The sequence below is a fragment of the Denticeps clupeoides genome, chromosome 10, assembly GCF_900700375.1.
Source record: "Denticeps clupeoides chromosome 10, fDenClu1.1, whole genome shotgun sequence".
In the NCBI taxonomy this organism is placed as follows: Eukaryota; Metazoa; Chordata; class Actinopteri; order Clupeiformes; family Denticipitidae; genus Denticeps; species Denticeps clupeoides.
In genome coordinates this window covers 13004993-13029474 of record NC_041716.1, presented here as the reverse complement: position 1 = coordinate 13029474, position 24482 = coordinate 13004993, and the positions used below count along the sequence as shown (strand labels likewise).

General features: G+C 41.3%; 2 protein-coding genes across 3 annotated transcripts in view; one reads left to right on the top strand and one right to left on the bottom strand.

Moving 5' to 3' along the window:
* The window catches only part of cacna2d3a (calcium channel, voltage-dependent, alpha 2/delta subunit 3a), a 109927-nt gene that overhangs the window by 16463 nt on the left and 68982 nt on the right, over positions 1-24482 (bottom strand). For both annotated transcript variants that reach the window (XM_028992618.1, XM_028992619.1), the window contains 13 exons: positions 19727-19798; positions 19454-19534; positions 18737-18811; positions 17380-17463; positions 17157-17228; positions 16470-16531; positions 15643-15710; positions 14942-14987; positions 14734-14831; positions 14379-14472; positions 13870-13965; positions 13648-13769; positions 13129-13206 (listed from right to left, as the gene is read on the bottom strand). In XM_028992618.1, coding sequence (XP_028848451.1) covers positions 13129-13206; positions 13648-13769; positions 13870-13965; positions 14379-14472; positions 14734-14831; positions 14942-14987; positions 15643-15710; positions 16470-16531; positions 17157-17228; positions 17380-17463; positions 18737-18811; positions 19454-19534; positions 19727-19798 — 1048 coding nt within the window. The remainder of the gene's footprint in view (positions 1-13128; positions 13207-13647; positions 13770-13869; positions 13966-14378; positions 14473-14733; positions 14832-14941; positions 14988-15642; positions 15711-16469; positions 16532-17156; positions 17229-17379; positions 17464-18736; positions 18812-19453; positions 19535-19726; positions 19799-24482) is intronic.
* Positions 4787-11106, top strand: lrtm1 (leucine rich repeat transmembrane protein 1). Its single transcript, XM_028992620.1, has 3 exons — positions 4787-5434; positions 5746-6342; positions 10008-11106. Exons 1-3 carry the CDS (start codon positions 5428-5430, stop codon positions 10475-10477), a joined length of 1074 nt encoding a protein of 357 aa, XP_028848453.1. The 5' UTR covers positions 4787-5427; the 3' UTR covers positions 10478-11106.

The window sequence follows — 24482 nt, the reverse complement described above, 5'->3', positions numbered from 1 at the left end:
GCAGTCAGCGCAGGACTACCACCACTCGTCCATCTTGATGCCGGATAAGTCATCAGTCAATTTTCATTTGTCTCAGTCATTCATCTTCATCATCTTAATCTCATTTTCATCTCATCTCTATTCGCCTCGTTCCATCTTCCATTGATATTCAAAAAGACTCGGTGTATGGACTTCCTTCCCTCCTTCGTGGACTGCTTTGGTTGGCATACTGGGAGTCGTGCCTAGGAGGGAGGTTACTGTCATGATCCGGTCCGAAAGGGGTTACTCCGGGTCCAGGATCCAGACCGGAGTTTCATGTTCATCCTGTGTAATGTTTCCTGATTGTGTTCACCTGTTTATGATTGTATAAAGCTGCCCTGTTCACCATCATGTAATTGTTAAATGTTACTAGTTCATTGTTACTGGATGTCTCCCTGGCCCTGTTCATCAAGTATTAAAACCCTGTTTCGTGATGTTGTGCTTATGCGACCTTCTTCATCGTCATGTCCAGCCATCATTCCAGATCATCTGCCTCGCCATGTCAAATGAATTTATGTATAACACCAAAGTAACCAAAGTAACCAAAGTAACTAAAAGGTACACACTGAGAAATTACAGGAAGCACAGAAAAACAGTGTAGAACAGGGCAGGGCAATGAGAAATTTCAGCAGATTATCTCAATAATTATAATCACCGCAATTGCCACAGTGGCTTTATTTCTGACATAAAAACACACTGGTACTGTACTTAACACTCACACACAGCACACACAATTAACATCCCAAATCCCCTTGCTTTCAGTATGTTTGGCTTGCCTTTAAACAGCCCTGTGTCTAAAAATACACTCTGCTAAGTACTAATATATCAAAGGCGTGCGAAAGGTCAATGTCCATCTGACCTACAGATACTAAGGAGTAAGGACACCCTGTGCATCGAAGTCAAGCATGGTGACATTTGGGCCGTTCAGGTATCTGGTATAAATTTCAGAAAATCAACCAGCTCAGACTTTTTCAGTGAGCATCTCAAGCCCAGGAAACCAGGTTATTACGCTCTACCGTCGGCGACAACTGTTTCCTTCCAAAAGATATCAGCCAGGCTGGCTCTGAAGACAAAGTTCTGCTACTGAGGGAGTAAATCTCACTTGCATATGCATACAGACAAGCTGGCATCTGGACCATCCAATGGCAGGTCGTTGTCTCTGCTTTTCCACATTTAGCAGCGAACAGGTGAGGATTAGTTCATCAAAACCGTTGCCAGCTACTTTCAGCAGCTGTGACTAACACCGGAAATGCCAGCAAAGCAGCTAATTTCAGAAAGGATCAAGGCCTTGTGGGAAAATCTCTATTCTTCAGAAGCCTAAACTCTAACCCATTTCAGTCATTAAAGAGCAACAGGGCCCTGCAGCAAGAGCTTCAACCAAAGCACAGCCACAGCTAATGTGGCCTGCAGGAGTATCTGTTCTGCTCCAAATGCAAAGCTGCTCTTCAACTGCAGCATAATCTTCAAAAACCAAACCACGCTCTTTCATTTTCCTTCTCTTTCAGTCCAAAGGCTTCCATTTGCCATTTCCATTTCTCTTTGCAATTTTGTGTGAACAGAACAGAATTCAGGTCATGTGTGCTTTTTTTTCAAATTGCAAACATAAAACAGTGGCAAAATAATAAAAAAAAAGAAATGTAAAATTAATTATTATCCGATTTCATATCAGCCATCAGCAGTCACCACCTCCTCTCCCATTTCTGAACTAAGTAATAACAAGCCTGGCTTGACTTTATATAAATTATGCATAGATATTGGCTGTCATAATGTGCATACAGCGTTGCAGATGGGATTTGTTCATGTTACGGTTTGTTGAATTATTGCCTTGAGGTACAAAATGGACTTTTTTGTCTTGAGATGGTGCCGTTCTTGTAATGCTCGCTTGGTACATGTTCTTTGCTTTTTCCCTGCAGTCCATGCTAACCTTTGATTTTTTTTAATAATCCACAACCATATCACTTACATTAACCTCAAAACAATGCCATGACAGACATAGACCAGGATTAGGTTTGTCAGTCTAGTGCTACAAAGGCATGCAGGGTGTCTAAATTGGGCGGGTGTTTCCCCTGGACTGGCACTCTGTCCAGGGGTGGTTTCTGCCAGCAGCAGTTGACTGTGGGTAAAGACTTTCGTCCCCTATGACACAGGCATGGAAAATGAAATGATGGGCTGTCATGCATCTAGAAATCTCTATCTGTTATTATCTGTTGCTCTAAATGAGTCATTTGATTTACACTCCTGGCCAAAAACTCAAAATTACACAACATTAAGATGGTCAACTTTAGCTAGGATAGTTTCAGCCTCTACATACTTTTTTTGTGCGAGACAAAACATAAGCCAAATCGAAGCAAAATCTTGGCCATTTTTTACAATGTGTCAAAATGTGGAAATCGACTTTCAGAAAAACCAGCAAATATTCTTTCAATATTGTTCTGGATTCCCAACCATTAATTGTATTTGTCCAATATATATGACAGAGCTGCATTCATTAGTGTGTTTTTCACCTGATCTTTAAAGATAATCATACAAACTCGTGATTATCAGCCCACACAACAACTTTGCTGAATCAAACATTCTATAATCTACACATTAACATATATTGGTAACATATTTTTATTGTTTATCTTCTGAAAGGTCTTTGGGAATTGTACATTTTATCAGTTGAAAAAGCTTTTGGTCTTTCAGAACTAGGTTGTCTTTGTATAAAGGAAGACTATGCCAGTTCCTATTTCCAGTTTTCCATGGCTTGCTCCCATTTTTTGCACAGGAGTGTGTGTTATTGTATTACTATTAGTGGACATAAAGTTCTATATTTATATGTGTTTATTTATATTGTGCTTCTCTTTTTGATTACATTTCATTGCCACACAGTTTGAAATACACTTCATTATATGGCCCATTTACACACTACTGATTACAAATGACAGTGAACATCATCCCCCAAAACCAAAATAGGACCAGAATGGGGCTGAGAAGTCACAATCACACACACATACATGTCCACACAGCTTTTTAGAAGTGGGTCAGAGGATGTGTTTACATAAATGAGCAGAATAATCTCTTTTAGGGCTTTCTTATCTACCAGAAAACCAGGATGCATGAGATTGGTTAATGTGTGTGGTCTTTCATTTCTGCAAGAACTTCAAAGTGAGAACGTCAATCTGCAGCAAGTCAGCTGTTTGTGATAAAAAAAAGAGTGATATGAACTTATCACTGCAGAGGCTAATGAGGACAGTGTTTCCAACATCAGTGCAGCACATCGCCTGGTAAATTAATCTCAACTAATCCAAGAGGATTAGAATAATAAATGCAATCATTATGTGTGGTATGATGAACACAGCTAACTGGCTAAAATAGCTAGAATTAGACACACATCAAGGTCAAAACACCAATCATTTACATGTATCCACAAACTGAAACTATGGATGACCTTTAACTTGACACAGATAAAGAATTTGCATCCTGTCTCCCTATTAAGTTATTATTATATTATTTGTGTTTGCATCTAATGTAATCTAAGTCATCAGTGTCCTTCAGCCTTATACAGACCAACTCTTTTGTTATTCTGGATCTCTAGATGTGCCTGAGATAACATTGATAGCTTTAAGTGACAGGTCCTTCAGTGTTTTGACACCCAAATATTCTGTATACCTTTGTATACAGAATATCTACCTTTTATCTACCTTTCTATGATCTACCTTTCTATATAGAATACAATATGTCCAATGTCAAACTTCCTGTCTCCCAAATTCATGGTTTATGAATGTGTGTGGAGAAATCACACAAATGCGCACACACACACACACACACAGACATTATATGAAAAGAAAAATAGATTTTATATAGGAAAGTATTTTGACTGTAATCCCAACAATCAGAATTCACCCCCCCCATTACACCCTGTTGTTGTGAGGCAAAAGTTGAAGGGCAAATTGTTAACGCACATCTACTCTGGGAAAGCAATAACTGCCAATCACCAGTTGCCTCAAGCACTATATACCACAGTAGAGATTTACTATAGTAATCTGAATTTAATATGTTGGCATACATTTGTACAAAATACCAAGCTGATTCACGTATTCTATCTTGTGTATGTAATGGAGTGTTATAATGTTTTCCTGTGCTTTCTAATGTGTTAATAATAGCTTGTTATTGGGTTTAGTGGGGTGTAACAGGGAGTTAAATAATGAGTGTATGACTGAGTGTAAAATGATTTCTAATTTAATTTGATAATATATGATACTATAATACTATATTGTAAAGGTTTGGAGATCTAAAGATGTTTTGTGTGTTTAAAGGAAAGCATTGTATGTCCATAAAAGACATGGAACCTGAAAACTGCATATTTATGAAAAGAAAACTGCAAAAGATTTGCTTTAGTTAATGGAGCTTTTAGGGACAGGATTCACACATTTAGAACACCTATATACCTATAATTAGAAAGACTATAGTGTGTGTGTGTGTGTGTGTGTGTGTGTTTGCACATGCAGAAAAAGTAGTGAACTGATTTACTATGTATGATCCTGTGACTTGGATTGGCTACGACGTGGCTACGATGCTCATAATAAAGCAGTGTGTGTGTGTGTGTTTGAGCTTTTTCAAAAATGTATTTGTGTATGTCTAAGATTGTGTGTGTCTGTGTATTCAGCTCTGGGCATGTTCTGGCTGCTTTGTGCCTGCAATAAAAACATCACTGATGCGTACGGGCTAACAAGCTCCACAGACTCGCGCAGGAACACACGGCTAATTCAGAACGGCTCGGTGTGTGTCTGCGCGTGCAGATTAATCCCAGTAAAACAGAAAAGCTGAAGCCTTTGCAGTGTGATTTAAGAGTCACAGCTGTCCAGCATGCTGACACACTGTCACACTCGCTATCTCTCGCCTGAGAAGAAGGGAGGGGGGAGGGACGGCGTGATAGAGAGAGAGGGGAGAAACAGTGGGAGAGAGAGTGCGTCGAGCACAGGCTTAAACGGAGAGACAGTGAGAGAAGTAGACAGACTGAGGGAAACACGAGGAAAGAAACAGAAGGGGAGAGAAAGGTAAAAAAAAAAAAAAAAAAAAGAAAGGGTTATGTAAGAGCAGACACACACAGGAACACGGAAATAAAGGATGAAGGCTCATAGAGGCTGAAACAGAGAGGAAGTCACACAGCAACGAGGGAGAGCCAACATTGGGAAGGAAACAGGTGAAGAGAAGAGGAATTGAAAGGCATCTCTGTCAAGACCGGACTGGAGATGCAATGATGGGTGCATATTCGTTGTCACCACCACCACCATCATCATCATCATCAGAGACCAGCAATGAAGATCAGCATCCAATGGACACACACAGAGTAAGACACTAAAAGAACACACTCCAGCACGCAGTGAAGCTCTTAGCTCTGGTCCAGCAGAAGCTCTTGAGGAAGAAATGATGGGTAAGCAGCAACCCTATCCTGACCCTAACCCTGACCTCACCCCCAACCTCACCCACTGTACCTGTAGCTAATGCTAATGGACACTATTGAGGCGTGTGTATGTGTTCGGGCTTCCTAGTGTAAAAACAACAGCAACTGGGTCAATTAAAACCTCATTCAATCTGTGTGTGTGTGCATGTGTGTGTATACACATTCTGACACAGTTACTATCGTAACCGACACAACTGTGTTGTGTAACTGGCTGGATGAGGTGTACTTATGTGTGAAGTGTGTTGAACGGTGTGTGTATTCATGACGCCATTTTTTCTCAGGAGGTGTGCTTAAGGTCCTCAGTGTGATGCTACTGGTCCAAGCAGCGTCACCTTGCCCTAAGGAGTGTTCATGCGATGGCAGGACCAAAGCAGTAGACTGCCGTGGGCGGGGCTTGTACGACATCCCACGCCACCTGCAGGCCGACACTCTAGAGCTCTATCTTCAAGATAACCGTATCCGGGGACTGGGGTCCATGGTATTTCGAGAGATGCCGCACCTGCGTGTCCTGGACTTGAGTAACAACTCCATCACCACTGTCTCTCCGAGCGCTCTGCAGGGCCTCCGGTCACTGCATAACCTCAGCCTTGCGCACAACGGCCTTCGTGAACTCGACCGGCGCTTGCTGGGCTCCATCCGCAACCTCACCCAACTGGACCTGTCCCACAATGCACTGGCTGGTCTTCCGGGGGCACTGGCAGATAGCATGAAGCATCTGCAGAGGCTCTCACTGCAACACAACCGCATGCAGAAGCTGGACCGCACACACCTGGATGCCTTGCAGAGTCTGGAGCACCTGCATCTCCATGGCAACCCCTGGAAGTGTGACTGTCACATGATCGCCCTCAAACTCTGGCTAGAAACCTTCTTGTTCAAAGGTGAGGGTCTGGTGAGTGTTATGTAGCAAAATTCAATGGGGATCAGTCTGGTATAGATGACAAGAACATGTTAGGATTTGGGTTCTAACTCCAAGAAGCTTCTTCAAGCTTGTTCTTCAAGTATGTGAATGTTTGAGTATACATGTCTATGACATTTGTTCAGATTGGGGACTTTAGTAATGGTGTTGTTCAGTAATTAGCATTCTTCTCGTTCTCACTGGTGTGAGCAAAAATGCAGGTCAGACCCTGCTATTTCTGGCTGAAGAGGACAGCACACAGTGTGTGTGCCAGGAGCTGCTGCTAAGAACCTGCTGATGTTTCACTGGCAGGGGGATTTGGTATAAGAGAGATCTAAGCTTAAAAACTTGACCTTGTTGCCCTCCTTCAGGAACACACCTACGAGGTCTCTGCATGAAGGAATCTTTTCAGAACACCCACTGCCAGACGGTCTAGTTGTGTCTATCTAGTGCTTCTCCAAATCTTAAGATTGTCGAGTGATGGGGCTAAAAGCTAAAGTGACCAATCCAGGAGAATTAAATACTGCGCATGGATTAAAATATAAGAAGCTCTGCGACTTGGACAATATTTAGATTGAAATATACTGCAGGGATTTCATATGGTTACTTTGAAGATAAGAGACAACTCCTCTCCCTCCTGGACTAGTTGCGTTTTCCTAGATTGGGGCAGTGGTGGCCTAGCGGTTAATGAAATGCCCCCCTAATCAGAAGTGGCACCAACGTGCCACTGAGGTGCTACTGAGCAAATCATAGTCCAAAAACACTGCTTCCCGGGTGCCTGTCATGGCTGCCTACTGCTCACCAAGGGTGATGGGTTAAAAGTAGCGGACACATCACTTAAATCTTAAAATCTTAAAGGTGCCAGAGAGCCAAGGTTTTATAATAGACATAGCACATGGGGAGTGTTTAATAATGCAACATAAAGTCTGTCTTTAAGATTTACAATAAGAAATTAATCCTTGATAGTACCATATTATTTCTGTCACCAAAAGTTTCTGTCAATCAAAAGTTACAGGGACAGTAACCCAGTCTTGTTTAGGGACACTATGGTAGTAAGTGGGGTTTGAACCTGGGTCTTCTGGTACTCGTACAGTAGTCAATATGAATTGCTAAGTAAACTGTAAGGGTGTCCAAAATCTGTTCATTCCCTATGCTCATTTATAATTATTCTTCACAATACGTCTAAAGCTGTAAACCTGCCATCATTATCTTATTAGCGTGATATGATACCTCCATTATAGTAAGAGCAAGACATTTCCTCCAAACACAACAGTCCAGTTACCTGGTTTATCACCAGGTCATGCTATAATTACACACACAGATCCTCTAACAAGGATATGGGTTTCATTCCCAATATTTGCCAATGTTTTTCAAAATTTCATGGAACATTGTAATTCAAAAGGCATGAAGATTTGTTTAGATACGAGTATAAAAAATGCTGCAGATGTAATGCAGGCATTTGCAGGTGTATGTGTGTGTGTGTGTGTGTATCTTACCTGTGCCTAATAACAAACCTGTTGGCTTCTAACATACATCTGACTGATGGCTGACTAATGTTAAATTAGCCTCTAAATGGATACTACAGAGGAGATCACTGATGCACAAGGAACAATGGAGCTGAATCCGCATGGTAACCAAAAGTGATTTAATGTTGTGACTACAACAATTCTGCTATATACACTCATACATTCATGTGGTGGGACGCGAGAGAAAGAGAAAGAGTGAGAAAGAGGAAGGAATTAGAATCGATATGAATATTATTTTTGTCAGATGAGTAATATGAACACCATGTACAGCTGTTCCCTTTGGCAATACACTCACATACACACTCATATCCAACCACACACACACACACACACACACACAATGGATCTCTCTCCAACACATGCTGAACATTCTGTTCAAGCACACATAAGCACATGATCTTACACACACATTACATGTATTACACATTGCATGTGTGTTCATACAACCAACATCAGGGAAGGGAACATAATGAACAGCGAGGGGAAATAAACAAAGACAATGACAAATGCAGTAAATCAGAAGAGCGACTTGGAGCGAACGCTAATCAAACTGAAATGCATCAGTGATCACAGGGACGTGACCTTCCCAACAGCGGCGGCGGCGGCCACGCTGCCACACTGCCACGCAGCCTCTGATGTCATTTCTATTCACAACCGCTCACGGTTTGAAATTCAAATGATGCTGAATACATCCATACTGATTAGACCCCAGAGTCATGCGCCAGATAAACCAAGGAAGCGAATGAGCAAGGGATAGAGAGAAGGAGGGGGGAAGGGGTGTTTACGCTCATTTATCTTGTTTAGAGGAGATGGGATGAGTTTGAGTGTCTGGAGTATTTAGCGCTGCGGATGTTAACATGTCCTCGTTAACGCTCCTCAGACAAGTGGCATTTATTATCACCATGATTACATCAGGGAGAACCTGAACAGACGTGCCGGTCATTCTGGCTGTACCGGGAACAGCTGTTATTGGGAACAGAGCACCGATGTACATTAGGATGATTATGGTGATCAAAGTGATCACATCAAAAGAATGTCGTACGGATGTTGTACCTGCTTGTTACACCGCCAATTATTGTAGTACACTTTAGAACACCTCAAAGCCTCAGGAACTACCTCAGCTCATTAACTACATGTTAGTGCTGTAACTGCATAAAATGGGTATATTATCCCTTTCAGACTGTTAGGTTTGACTCCCCAGCCAAACAGGAATCGTTTAGTTTAGGGTAAAAATTTTAACCCTCACTTCAGTCGAAAACTGAAATACCATTTTTAGCCACTAGCAGATGGCACACTTGGCCATAGGACACTGTACCCCCCCAGCACAGCTGTAACCCCCCCCCCACACACACACACACACACACACACACACACACACAACCGCACACACCACCACCACCATCAATATCAAATCAAAATTTAAGTATGTACTTGAATAAAAACATGCATTTGAATCTTACAAATTCAAACCCCCAACCTTGGAAGAGTGAGGCCACAGCGCTACCCATCACATAATAAAATTGTTTTGTTTTGTTGACAGTCTTCTTATGGGGTTATAAAATACATTTTGAGAAGAACAATATTCAAGAGAGAATCAGTCATTAAATTGTGAGATTCCTTCAACACTGTTATATACCCCTAGACCTTTTTTTGTCTTTTGTTGCTTCATGTACAACATTATCATGCCCTGTAACAAATATATCACGTGTTACCTTAGACACTTTCTACATGACATGGGACCCGTACTTAAAACACTGGGACGGTGCTTTCATCTTCTATACTGCAGGGATTTCCTAAGACAGCCTAATTCACCTCTATCTGCTGTGCTCTGCCCTATAACGGGTTCCTTGTATTCTGGCACTATGGAGAAATTTACTGCTTACTGACTGTACTGTATTGTACCTCAGCTGTTGGTTGTGTTTAGTATTCTTTTCCCTGTTCTGTTATGAAAGATGTTGGTATAAATATATATTTTTTAAAAACGCGAGATCCCATTAAAACAAGAGAGGTTCTTTTGGTGATATTTAGACTCCATCAATGTCTAATAAACATATTCTTCCATTGTATGTATGCATGAAGCAGTAGTCTAAAAACTGCCTGTCTGTCGCTCTGCTTGTTGCAGGGGGGGTGTTAGATGAAGTGCTGTGTGTCCAGCCTGAGCAGATGAAGGACAAAGACCTCCGGAAGGTTCCGTATGAGCTTTTCCACGCCTGCATGGCTACCAGCTACAGCTACCTGTTCGCGAATATCCAGCACCTGGAGTCACAGCATCGGCACCAGAGGGGCCAGGCCCACCCCAGCGACCTGGATCATATGCTAGTTGAGATGGGGCCACTGCCCGAGTGTGAGCCCAAGCAGAGGCCCCGCCCGGTGAACCTGCGGCACGCCATCGCCACGGTGGTGATAACAGGCGTAGTCTGCGGAATCGTGTGCCTCATGATGTTGGCAGCTGCAGTGTATGGCTGCGCGTATGCCGCCATTATGGCGCGGTACCAGCGTGACCTGAAGAAGGCGGAGCTAGCTGCTGCGGCGAGCGAGAAGGAGGCCGGAAAACCGGACGAGAAAGGCCCGCTGGAGAATGCCATCGCATGAGGACAGTCGTGTATTTAAATAAATAAACACACACAATCGCGCAGACTTATAAATTACACACAGATACACACAAGACTCTGGCCAAAGACATAGAAACATATCAGACAGCTCCATTTTGGGGTGATTCAGAAGCACAACGTGTGAGGCAGTGTTGAGTATGTTGAGTAGAACACTTTAGCCTGGTGTTGAGTTTTATTGTTTATCTGTGAGTTTTGCTGTGTGTGTGTGTGTGTGTGTATGGTCCTTTTGGGCATACCAGAGTCTGTCTGGTAAACTTGGCAGCTGCTATATATATGTGTGTGTGTGTATTTGTGTGTCTCACTAATGATAGCTGGTTTTGTTCATACCATTCGAAGGTTTAGTGTCATTTAGAAATGTCCATGTTTTTGTCCATCAAAACAACACGAAATTGTTGAAAACTGCAGTGTAGACATTGTTGATGCTCTAAATGACTGGAATTGTAGCTGGAATTTGTTGTTGATGCAATATCTGCATATTTCGAAGGTTTACTGAAACTTACCTGATTCACAATAGCTGAGAAAATATCAGAAAATATGGGTATATCTACATCACTGTTTCCAAATATTTCTTATTATTTTCTAGTAAAATTCATCTAAATTTCCCAATAACCCCAACCTTTGAAAAGTAGTGTATATGTATATATTATGAGTGTGTGTACAGTTGTGAGTGTTTACCTCTTCATTTGTGTAGCTGATGTTTTGTCTATCAGTGTGTGTTAGGAAACACCTCTTTAAGCAATATCGATCATCTTGATTATTTCATGCAAGCAATACTGATGAGCAGAAACTACTTGTTTAATGACTGTGTTTGGTAAGTGCAGTGTGTTGGGAAGAGGGGCGAGTGGTGGGTTTTATTTCGGCTGCACTTAAGTACTGTGGCCACACACACTTCCCCCCTCCTTCTCACACACACACCCACTCGCTCACAGGACAAGGTTACAGGCCAGTCCTGTTATGATGGACAGTGGCTTTATTCATCTTACATAAGAGGGGAACAGAAGGGACACAAACTCCTAAACCTAAAGGATCCGGCAATAACATAATAAAGACATCAGGGACTAACCCTTAAAAGGAAAAATAGCCACGCGCAGTCTCTCTGGTCACACAGCCTTAAACAAGAACTGCACACATCATGGGTCCACTGTTCGCTTTCCTCCCACCCCTTCCCCCCATTGTCCTTACTCCATCCCCACCCCCCTTGCTGCCGGGGGTGTGTGATGTCATGGGCTTGTCATGTTGGGTTAGAGCTGAGCTCTACACCAGGAGAATCATAAACCAGCCTACACAGCGCTGCTACCGTGGCGAAATGCGCGTGTCTACAGCGCGGCTCCTGCAGCGGCGCCCTAAATTCCTACCGACAACAGCCACGGAATCTCGGGGCTTTAAAGACACGCGTTCAGTTCTATGCAAAATCAGCCATTCCCTCTCCAACTTGGCTGCTGTGTTATATTAAAGCTTGCACCTGTCGGCAAGACATTCTGTTCATGTCCTGTTCATGTTTTCATCGCGTTCCGTTACCTGCAGTACAGTGAAACAGTAGCTGTTACATGATATTAAATTTGATCTGCAGAACATCTGGGCTCTGGATGGATTTCTGTATGTGGACCCTGAGCCAGAGTGTGTGCAGTGGCGTGTGTGTGGAGCTAATCCACGTTTACCGAAGCGCTGCCCACTGTGTCCTTGTGTGTGTGTGTGTGTGTGTGTGTGTGTGTGTGTGTGATCGTGTTTTTGCTGTTAGTATTAATTATCCTCTGTGCAAATTTGTACAGATGTATCTCTGTGTGAAAGTAATTTGTTACAAGTGTGTATGAACCTGTTCTTAATGCTGAGTTTAACTGTTTGTGAGTTTGTGTGTATTAGTAATGTGACTGTTTTATATGGGTTAAGTGTGTGTGTGTGTGTGTGTGTGTGTGTGTGTGTGTATGCGCGTATCTATGCAATTTGAGAACTAGTGTACATAATTTGTGCCTGCAAGTGTGTGTGTGTTGTTCTGCTCCAGTACACTATGTCTCCCTCAGGCTTCTCTTCCCTTCTCATGTGAACACAGCCTGACACACAGTTTTCCATTCGTTTTAATATCTGTGTGAGGATCTAGGATTATAACTATGCATAACCCACTACATAAGACACAGGGCTGTCATCAGGAACAAGTCCAGGTCCTGGAATAGCTGAGTGCAAAGAGGCTTGAGTTTGATTTAAGACTGACAATAAAAGAGAGAGAGAGAGAGATGTATGACACAAAAGTAAGTGAAGTGAAATAACACTGTAAAATCAAATTAGGCCATCTTATTAACTTTAATTATGACCTTTTCACTTAACATGTTTAGATCAAAAAGGGCAGTGTCAACACAGAGTGCAATCAAATTAACTGTTTAGATGTAGTAGCCTTTTCACTATTGAAGTCATATGAAGCGAAATCGCACATTCACATTTTGTATGTGGCAAAAAATCATGAGCACAAACAAAGTGTAGAGTTCTTGCAGGTGTACGACTAGTGACATATAATTGTTATAGGGGTTTAAGGTTAAGGGAAGGTCAGGTTAAATCCTGCTCATCCATACCACTATTAACTGACCCGTCTGAGCAAATCACCATGGCAACAGTGTTGAATGTGGAGGGGAAAAGCATTACCTGCAGCAACAGGTGACTTCCTTTCATCCAAGAGTTGAATAGCTGTACTGGCCAGAACAACACTCTTATTCTCAGAGCCTAGACACACACACACAGCTTTGTGAGGACCGAGTGTAATGAATACAGTAGGTGTATTATAGACATAACGAATATAACTGCCTCTGTAAATGGACATGTTTAGGTCTAAACCTAACCATAATTCTGAATTCAACCAACTCTTTTGGAACAATTTTGTTTTCATTTTATTAAAGTATCACAAACCAAATACAAGACAACCCCAAATTTAAGATGACCTCACTTTTTCTCGACTAATGTTTGAGAAAACAGCTGTTAGTACAGCATATATTTTTTATATAGAAAATTATTTGATTTGAATATAAGACAAACGTTTTGGTAACAAACGTTTGGTAACAAACGTTTTGGAAATCCTCAAATCAATTGTATTCATATTCTGGACAAACGTGACCTATACACACACACACACACACACACACACACAAAAATGTACTGGAAATGTACCTGTACTAAAAGGCAGTGAGTACACAAATGTCCCAGGAACTGCTTCAGCTGCTCTCTTGTACCACAGAGGGAAGTGGTCTGCGTTGAACACACCCTCCTTATCCTCAGCAGTCAGGAAGTCTCTTATAGCACACAGGAAAGGACATAGGCATGGTCATCATATTACACAGGTGCATTCACTGATCAGGAAGACCCTAATGACATAACAACAGAAGCACTTACTTATTGGTCAGCTGATCAGGGACAACAAAAAGGTTGATCCTGGACAGGCCAGTGCGGGTGCCAAGATATGCGATTTCAACTCCCTTGTCAGAGTTCCTGCATCACAAGACAGAAGTCATGAATGTTAAATTCTTAATAATAGTTCATTTTCCCCTTCCTTTCCTCCTCCTTTCTCCTCAGTGTAATCACCTAATTAACCATTTTATGACGGTATCATAATGCACTAAATCTGTCATCTTCACAGCAGTCACTGTTCTGCCAAATTTTACTACTTTACCCCTTCACTATCAAGTGGCTAAATGTTCTCACGATTCTGACCTGCTCATGTTTATTATATGACAGCATGTTGTCTGTAATCACATCTGCCACAGCAGTGATATTTAACATGTGACAACCTGTCAGCAAGGGTTACAGCGACTGCTGTGCTGTGAACCAATAACTGTCATATCACCGTTACGTCATCTGTCAACAGAAAGAAAGAAGGAGAGAAAGAAAGAAAGGCGGCGTACTCTGACTTGTTGAGTACCAGGCTGGTCCAGTAGGCCTCCAGTGGAGCAGTGACTACAGCATCAAACAGCACCTCCTGCACCAGCTCCCGCTCACCTGATACAGTTTCACACCATAGAAAATTAGGAGTGTGTGTGTGTGTGTGTGTGTGTGTGTGTGTGTGTGTATAGATGCCTGAATGAGTTAGGATTGTGCCATTGTTTAGTAAATCTGGAGAAAATTGTTACTTTGCCACGGTTTGTGGCCTGTGCTATGATCCTTAGTTACTCCCACAAATGGATCCACAAGTTGAATTTTTCATCCAACAGTGCATAGTGTATAAATGTGCATGTGTCTGAATATGCAATAATGCCTTACATTTAAGGAATGGCTCAGTACCACTGAGGTAGAGTTTAATAGCCTCAATCTGAGACAGGTAATGATGCTCAGGGTGTTCATCTGTGTTACAGTATGTCCTGTTCAAAATACACACACAAATACACGTCAAATCTTAGGGTTAGAAAGGATACACTGACCAATGACAAATTGCCATTTGAGTGAGTGAGTGAATTTTTTTATGTATTACCACTCGTCTGCCAGTGCTACATCAGGGTGCTCCAAGTCATGCAGCCCTGAAACAACATGGTGCCGGTCATCTTTCTGTGTTTCTTCAGGCTTGATCTTGCATTTTCATCATTATTATAGATGTTATATGTTAATATGTATATATTATAAATTAATATGTTAATAACTTGAATCAATTTTTAATTAGTGCGTTTCAGCATTAAAACGTCTTGGCTACACTTCTGTAACTGTTAAAAAAGGAACAACTATGGGTGACAAGAGTAATTGTGGCATTGAAACCAACAGCTGTGTGTGAGAACTGGGTTTCTCAGCTGATCACAACACACACACAGACCCAAAGGCTTCATTCATAATTCATCAGTTTGGTCAGATGAAAAATGTCCATTTCTATCTGTTCTGACATCTCTTAACATCAGGAAATGCCAAGTCATGCTCCCTCAGCCCCACACGCCAGCATGTGCTGAAACACACATGTCTTCTGTGAGAATGAATATTAACAGGAGACCAAGAGAACCACAGAAAAATACTGAGATTGCTGACCCACACGCATACTCTCTTACATACACTGAGTGCACATGAGTGCAAGCACAAACACACACAAACTACTGTCAAAGAAATACACTAAGAGCAACTGAAAAACAGAAATATGTGAATAAATAGAGAGAGGGAGAGACTGTGTGTGTGTGCATGTGGCCGCCTTACCCTCCTCTTCAGTCACACTGCCACTGAAGAAATATTTTCCATGTCCCCTCGACAAGGCGACACCCAAACTGCAAAGCACACATATGCTTTATTCCAAAAATAATCTTCAAAAAATACTGATAACTAATAAAAGCTAACCGGGCCATCAGACAAAACTACAATGTTTTCAATAAACCTCCTACCTAACAGTTTCAGCTGCACTTTTTTTTTTTAAAGAGTTAAAGCTTTTAAGAGGCACAGGCCACAGGAATTATGCTTTTACACGATCACCTCTGATGGGTTATGCAACCGTGCCTTGCATGAGTGTGTATGTGTGTGATCTTCACAGAATGTTCCCACAGTCACTCACACTTCATACTCATCATCAAAAACAGACCACTCCTTCAGCCTGGAGCACAGCAGCTTAGACTGGTAAAGTAAAGGTCACCAAAAAACTGGGTAGCTATTCAATCAGCAGACAGCTGGATGCAAAGACTAAACTAAAACTAAAATGAAAACAGGCCACCAAAAACAACTATAGTAGTGATAATGTATACATAATCATGTTTATTCATTTATGTACACACTAAAAGCAAAATGAAGTAAAATAAATGTAGACCATAATTTGAGGGCACAGAAGGAAGCTGCCAGATTTCAGAATAAATACACTACCCAGCAGTATTTACGAGACCATTTGATATTTTGCCTTGGTTTCACATGAGAGAAGCTGCAGAAAAGGGCCGGAAGCCCTGAGTGTTCAAAGACAAAAGGTCACGGATGACTGTGGCAAGTGGAAACAGAATGGATACAATATCATCGTAACTCATTCCCAACTCATTCGTCATTACCTGAAAGGTGTCCCCTTTATGTCTGTGTAGTAATAATCATTCTGCAGGACAAGTACACGTTTCTAAAAAACACACAAAGACAGACATATGCTTAATGCAGTTCTGTTTTTCTAAATAAATAATATGTGAATGTGTTATGAGTAAAAGCTGTGTATGGTCTGTGCTAGGTGTGTGTTATGTTGGGTAAGAGCTGTGTATGGTCTGTGCTAGGTGTGTGTGTTATGTTGGGTAAGAGCTGTGTATGGTCTGTGCTAGGTGTGTGTTATGTTGGGTAAGAGCTGTGTATGGTCTGTGCTAGGTGTGTGTTATGTTGGGTAAGAGCTGTGCATGGTCTGTGCTAGGTGTGTGTTATGTCGGGTAAGAGCTGTGTATGGTCTGTGCTAGGTGTGTGTTATGTTGGGTAAGAGCTGTGTATGGTCTGTGCTAGGTGTGTGTTATGTCGGGTAAGAGCTGTGTATGGTCTGTGCTGGTACATGGTATGTTGAGTAAAAGCTGTGTATGGTCTGTGAGGGTACATGTTATGTTGGGTAAGAGCTGTGTATGGTCTGTGTTGTTACTTGTTACGTACATGTGTTAAGAGCTGCATATGGTTTGGTCTGTGTTAAGTATGTCTATGTTGGTACGAGGTGTGTATGATATGTTTTGGGTATGAACTGTGTTGAGTATGATCTGTGGACTTGCACTTACTCCTTTATCCACTGTTTTCTTCACCTCTATAGAGAAAGTGCCGGTCTTCCTGTTCACCATGGCGTTGCGCAGCTATAGACAATAAAAAGTCATAAACACATACACAGACACACACAACATACTCTACACTTCACTCTGAAATACACCTCAGGATATGTGTACAAAGTGTGTGGATGCAGTATGCGGATGAGGCGTGTCTGTGTAAATAAGGTTTTAGACGCACAACATCTTCCTTGTCCTCCCACTCCACCTCTGAAAGATCAACACTGCTGTAGTTTGGCTTCCTCCTCTTCTTCCCCTCCTCATACTGCAGTCACACACATAAAGCACACAATGAACTCAAAATACACTGAATATTCAAGCCATCCAATTGATTAAAAAACACAATTGCATACAGATTGCATACAGAAAACACTCAGCAAGTACGTGCTGCACACTCATTACATAAGAGACATATAACACTGGAATGCAGACACAATCTCTCACACACACTCATAACCCAGACACACACTCTGCAGTGGACGCGCACTGCCCTCTTGTGGCCATCAGCACTATCGCTACTGCTTGCAAGAAGGAAAGACTGATCAAAAGCTAAAAAGCATCTCATCAAACGTTCTTGTGTTTTTTTCTGAATCCTTTTCAGTTATTATCTGTTAAAAGTAAGCAGTTCTGGAGTCAGCTGAACTAATTTCTGTAGCATTTATCATATGAATGCACACCTGGACACATGTAGGATTAGTCATGTCATGGCTCCATTCCATCTGCTGCCACAGCTTGTTGTTGCTTCCTCTACCCTTTCCCAGCAGCTTTTGCCAGCTTCCTTCCATTACTGCCATTTCTTACCATCAACACTTTCCCTCCATCTCTTGTTCAAGTCCATCTCTTTTCAAAAGCATTTGTGCTCCTCAATGCCATTGACCCATCTAAACTACACAAATTATGCTAATTCATTCTGAGTGCTTCCCTTTTATCACGCACACTAACACCCCCTTTTCAAAGCTAGCTTTCAAACAAAGGACATTAAAAAATTAAATGCTGCTCTGATTGACAAGGCTTCATTAAAACACTGTCAGAGAGAGAGGGAGTCAGGTGAAGAAGACCACGCTTTCACACCAACACATTTCACGTGGCTCCCTGTGCGCACGCCACAGCTCCAGAGCCTCCATTACGGCTCATCTCCTCTCATCAGGCCTTAATTAAAGGCTCAGGAGTGGAAGCGTCTCTCTGTCTGAAACACACGCGGCACAAAAGCTTTAATCACACACGTTCAGAGCCCAGCCATGCTGCTGCGCCCATACCTACACACTCATTTACATTTCAGCACAGAGGGCGTCGATGCACCCCCCAACCCCAAAACACACTCACACTCAAACAGACATACACACACACTCAGCACTGATGGACATAAGCAAAATTGACAGACCCACACAGACACACAATGTAGCATGTAGTTGCAGTCGTATGGGGACAAGTACACACACTAAGCACACACTGACACAGGCAACACATAGACATGCACACCCACACAAGCACACGGGCGTGATGAATGTGTAATATGCACAGTGTACAGCAGTAATTACCAGAGGTCTCAGGTCGGGGTGTGTCAGGATGTAGCCATTATTTGTAATGGCGAAAGCATACCCATGGATCCCCAGCTGGAAAACCAACAAGAACATGACCACACGCGCGCACACACACACACACACACACACACACACACACACACACACACACACGGCAAGCAGAAGTACAAATAGAGAAACGGAGAGTGAACAGTGAAAGAGGTTCAAATTGTTCTCCCGTCAGCTTCAGAATTTCATTCACTGGTCCAGCCAGTCTCTTCACATTCACAGTGTATTTCCAGAAAGAAAAAAACACACAGCGACCGTTTCCACAGCGACTCTCCTGAATGCATAATAAAGACACTAGATTAAATATCCCGACACCCGTCATCAGAAAGCCTCCGCAAAATTACATGTTTCCAAATGTCAAACACCGATTGCATGCAAACCACTTGTTTTGCAAAAAAAATTAAAATAAAAAGAACTACTCCCCTCCGCCTTCACCATTTGCCTGCGGCCGTAGACTGCAAATCCTCAGCAGATGAGCCACCATCAGAGGAAAGAGAAAAAGGAACTTTGCCCCCCCCACCACACAACTGGCAGCCTGAGGAAAACTGGGGTGGCCCGAGGGCCATTTTCCCCAAAACGACTGGACTAAATAGTTTCAGGAATAATGTACAAGAGTAAAACTGCCCTACTGAAGCCAGCCTTTTTATTATCAATAACTGAGTTTACCTTCCATTTAGGAATGGTCTTCAGCAGCTCAGAAACTGGAACATCAGTGCCGACCACGCCAAGTAGGATTCCTCTGTTCCTCTGTACATTAAGTAAAATAAAAAATAAAGTTGGAAACTCTTCTTTCCTACTTTTACACCCCCCCCACACACACACACACACACAATCCTCAAGAAGAGACCACGAAATGTGAATTGCATTTACTTTATGTGCGTTACTAAATTACCATAAAATTCTTCAAACAATGGGAATGAACTAAAAGAAGTAACCCACCGTCTCATTTTTAGTGCTGAACACAGGCATGGCGACAGTGGTCATCAGCACTGGACCCTGGTTGTCCTCCAGCTGGAGAAAAAGACATCATGCAGGACAGGTTACAGCCCAGAGGTGGAACAGCGGAGAAAAAGAATGCAGATGGCCACTAAAACAGTAAAAATGATTTAGTTGTTAATATTGTTGTTAATAAAAATCATAAAACAATAAACTGACACATCCATCACTCTGGAACCGGGTAATTCTGGGCTTATCAGATCACATGACCTTTAAGCATATCTCCAGAGTCCAATCTTAATGGTTCCTAACAAACAAACAAGACATTTACAGTACAGGCTAAAGGTTTGGACACACCTTCTCATTCAATGTGTTTTCTTGATTTTCATGAACATTTACATTAAAGTGGAGACCGGACCTGAACACAATCAAGATGGTTTGGGGTGAGCTGGACTGCAGAGTGAAGGCAAAGGGGCCAACAAGTGCTAAACACCTCTGGGAACTCCTTCAAGACTGTTGGAGAACCATTTCAGGTGACGAACTCTTGAAGCTCATCGAGAGAATGGCAAGAGTGTTCAAAGCAGCAATCAGAGCAAAGGGCGGTTATTTTGAAGAAACTAGAATATAAAACATGTTTTCAGTTACTCAGTAAGTGGTGGTTAGAGTGGTAGTAGCCTAGTGGGTTGTCTGATAAATGCTTTAAATGTAAATGTTAAGTATATAACTCCACATGTGTTCATTCGTAGTTTTGTCTTCAGTGATAATCTACTAATGTAAATGGTCATGGAAATAAAGAAAACACATTGAATGAGAAGGTGTGTCCAAACTTTTGGCCTATACTGTATATGATTAGGCTGTGTTCAAGTGAACACATTAGTCTCAGTCCTCTAACAACTCGTTTAATGTGTGTGGAGATGCTTTCACTTGATTCACTTTTCACATGATTTCTTGTTGAACTGTCCATGTTATACGATGGACAGATTTTTTAGAATTTCACTCTGCTGAAAACACAGTTACATATTTTTTATGTGCATGGGGAATGGTTTCCAACATTATTATTATAAATGAGAAGATATTCACTACATCCTTTAAGATTAAATGTTGAAAAACAAAAACTGACAGGAATGAACCTCTTATCAAAGGCTCTTCAATATTTGAAAAAGTCAAATCTTTCACTTTACTTCGGTTTTTGTAAGACAGTATGTCTTGGACCTGATGTTCACAGCAGCTGAAAAGCCCATGCCAAGTCCTTCAAAATCCTTCAAGAATCAGCACCCTAGACAGCTCCATCACAGTGACTACATGGAATAAACATATGGAATGAGAGTTTGGGATTGATAACCCCACAACATCTCCAGACACAAGAGAACACACAAGAGAAATGACAAATAAGCCCAGGATGAACAAGCAGATGGGTCTCAAGACATTATATGAACACCTGGGCAGCTTGTAAATGGCCCTTTCCTCACAAAATGTGGCAGGATAATTAAATAGACATTTGCATGCATCACCATGATAAAGGACAGATTTGTACAGTGTTGCAGAGAGGTGCTATCAAACCATCAGTCACACCCACTGCTTAAACATACAAACCAAACCGTATCTTTCCAAGAACTATGAAAACAGGGATTTTAACTGAGTAATTTTGCATTAGATTCAGACACATCTTTTTGGAAATAACTGCAGGATCTGGAGAAATATGGTGGATAGTAACGAAGTAAATGTAATACGTTACTGTACCTATGTAGTTTTTGTGTATATATACTTTACTAATGTATTTCAACATTTGTGGAGACTTTTTACTTTTACTCCAGTAATTTCAATGCCAAATACCATAATTTTTACTCCACTACTTTTTCAAAATTAAGTTGTTCCTTTTGTACCTCTCCTAAAAAAAAATCGAAACTTCGACCTATTAGATCAAAACTAAGAATCCATGTTCCACGTTCTGTGTCCCTGGGGACGCCTCAGAAGGAAACAATGAATTAATGCACCAATCGAATTACAGTGTGCGGCTATTAACCTGCAATAATCCAGTTTGCCAGAACATTGATTGTAAAAAAGAAGGACTCTTTCAATTTCAAATGCCTTTTATGCCTGCCTCAGCCCCATGCGATTTTGTTTTACAAGAATTCACCATCTAATCTAAGGAAGCACGTACAACAACGATTTAATTCTGATGGAAATTTCTGACTGCTTCTGAACTGGACAGGCTGGGATAACGCAGCTACCCATAATTGCAGTAGCAGTCTAAAGCTATTTTATCCATTTAAATTCGATGGCTGTAGTTGTTTCAGATCATTTTATAATAAAGTATGTTTTCAGTGTTGAAAGATTCTACATGTTGAAGTATGGTACCAGTAACTGAAAATCGGATTTTGAGAAGTTGTTTAGAAAATCTGCTTCAACAACACATATTATCATAGACTGTGCATATTATAGTGTATAATTGTACTTTTATGTACAGAACAGATCGCATTTGGCAAGGCAACTGAAGCATTGGATTATGGCATTTGTAGTTCATATCACCAGGTCATAATAATAGATCTATATTAAATCATCTCGTTGGCCAGATGTAATTTTACTATGTGCTACATTGTGCGTTGATTGGCTGTAAAGACACACAAACAAGCCAAGTCTATCTGTGCAGCCAGATGAAAACAGAGATCTGTACCCTGTCCTGCTAATGAAATAATTCAGCATAAAATGAAGAGATAAAATTATCGTGCCTTAAGGGATTTTTTTAATTATTGTTGTACAGGAGGTAAAATTATCATACAAATACGATATTGTATTTCAGCAATAAAAGTGCTAAAAGTGCTAACAATAGAAGCAATAAAAAGCGCAATTTTAATGTGATTTTAACTTTTCAGGCTGGACAATCAAAATATTTTATTATGCACACTGTGATGCAATTGAAGTGGAGTTGTTTAAAGTGCATAGACTGAAGAATGAAGAATGAGTTCTCAATATCGGCTCAATATCTGCATTCAATACAACAATTTTCACACATTCTGCTTCCAAAAGGTCATCTGAAGCCTGTCACTACTGACTGTAAGTTGTTTTGGAAAAGGGCGTATATTAAAATGAGATATTAGAGAGACAATAAATCTGCAACAATCTCCAGTTCATGATCACAGCTATAGAAACAAAACTGGTTGCTTTTGGTTTGTTTTGATCATTCTTCACCAAAGCCAGAGAGATGGAGGATAAAACTGGGTAGAGTCTTAAGCTTCTCAAAGATAGATTGTTGACCCCTGTTTAGATCTGTGTGCTTTAAATATCTTTGTTTTGCTAAACGCATTTACCTATGCGGTACTCAGAGAACTGGAGCAGCCACAAAGGCAGCAACTACTGTAAATCAGGGCGGAGTTCTGATGGCCAGGATAACCTCTGTTCCCTTGATGATGCAGTTTAATAAACTTGGGGCTGAAAGTGAGTAGAGGGGACAAGTCCGTTGAGGACACACCTACACATGGACCCTTTTATTTATCCTGCATTGCGTAAAAACAGAAGGGGCAGAATGATGGATGAGGAGGTACAGGAAGTGTGTATGTGCGTGTGTGTTTCTGCAGAGCTTTGGTATTGTGAGGACACTCTGCACTCACAGTTCAGATCAGGCATGGATCTGAGAGCACGTCCAGAGCAGATTAGACTTCAGATCTGAATAATGCTGACTGCAAAGCCGACAGAATTAATCAGGAATCTGTTAGGAATAATAATGAAACAGTATCCCTAGAGGTCAACACACAAGCTGACCCACAAATGCTTTTGTGCTCCAACAGCCTCAATATCAAACCTGGGTGAACCGAACCTATTTTTAGCGAACGGATGTCTTCAGAGAAATGAGTGTAAATGCAAGAAACGTGTCAGAATCACAGATATCCAAAGGAGATTGATTGGGTACAGCATCAGCTCAAGTTAATGACCCCCACAAAAGACGAGTATAATCAGATCATTACATTTCTGAATTCTGCAATCAATCTGAGCTGTTTTGTGCACCGCAGCAAGGACACAAGAGCCCTAATTGCAGATGTGAACTAGTGTGTGTTCCCCAACTGTGTGTGGCGATGAGGGTATTCATTTACAGACACACTTGCATTTATGGAGGGGGGAATTCGTGGATGTGTGGGTTTAGTTTACAGTTTACATCTAAATCATTACAAATTTCCACTTAGGTTAGGCATTATATTCTTTAAAATAAAGCCTTGATATTATGATATTATGATTCCTAAAATGTTGCCTGTATAATGTTATTATAGCATATTTAGTAATTATCAAAATTGCTTATATTACTTATAAGTTATAAAATTTCACCACAATGAAGAGATACATAATGTACAGTTGATGCAAACTACACAGTAACCCAGACAGAGGCACACACACAAACACACACACACCTTCAGAGACCTGTAGTTCTGCAGGATAACACAGACATAATGCATGCTAAAACACATCTGTAATAAACTATTCAATACATGTAATATAGAAATGTGTTCACTCATACATTGTACACACCCAGACACTCACACAGATGCCCTCATGCACCCACACACACATGCATAGAAAACATCAAGCTGTGTTAATAGGTAGGCATGGGTCAGTTCATGAAGTTACCAGTCTGTGAAAGGTTATGTAAGTACTTTGGTCAGTCATATCAGTGTAACTGCTCATGCAAATGTTTTATTTTATTCTTTTTTTTTTACAATGCTGTAAGACACAAACAGCAGCTGCAGGCCGTCTTTCACACGAGGCACCA

Coding starts and splice junctions, on each gene's coding strand:
- lrtm1 (XM_028992620.1), top strand. Junction 6,343..10,007: donor AGAAACCTTCTTGTTCAAAG/GTGAGGGTCTGG, acceptor TGCTTGTTGCAG/GGGGGGTGTTAGATGAAGTG.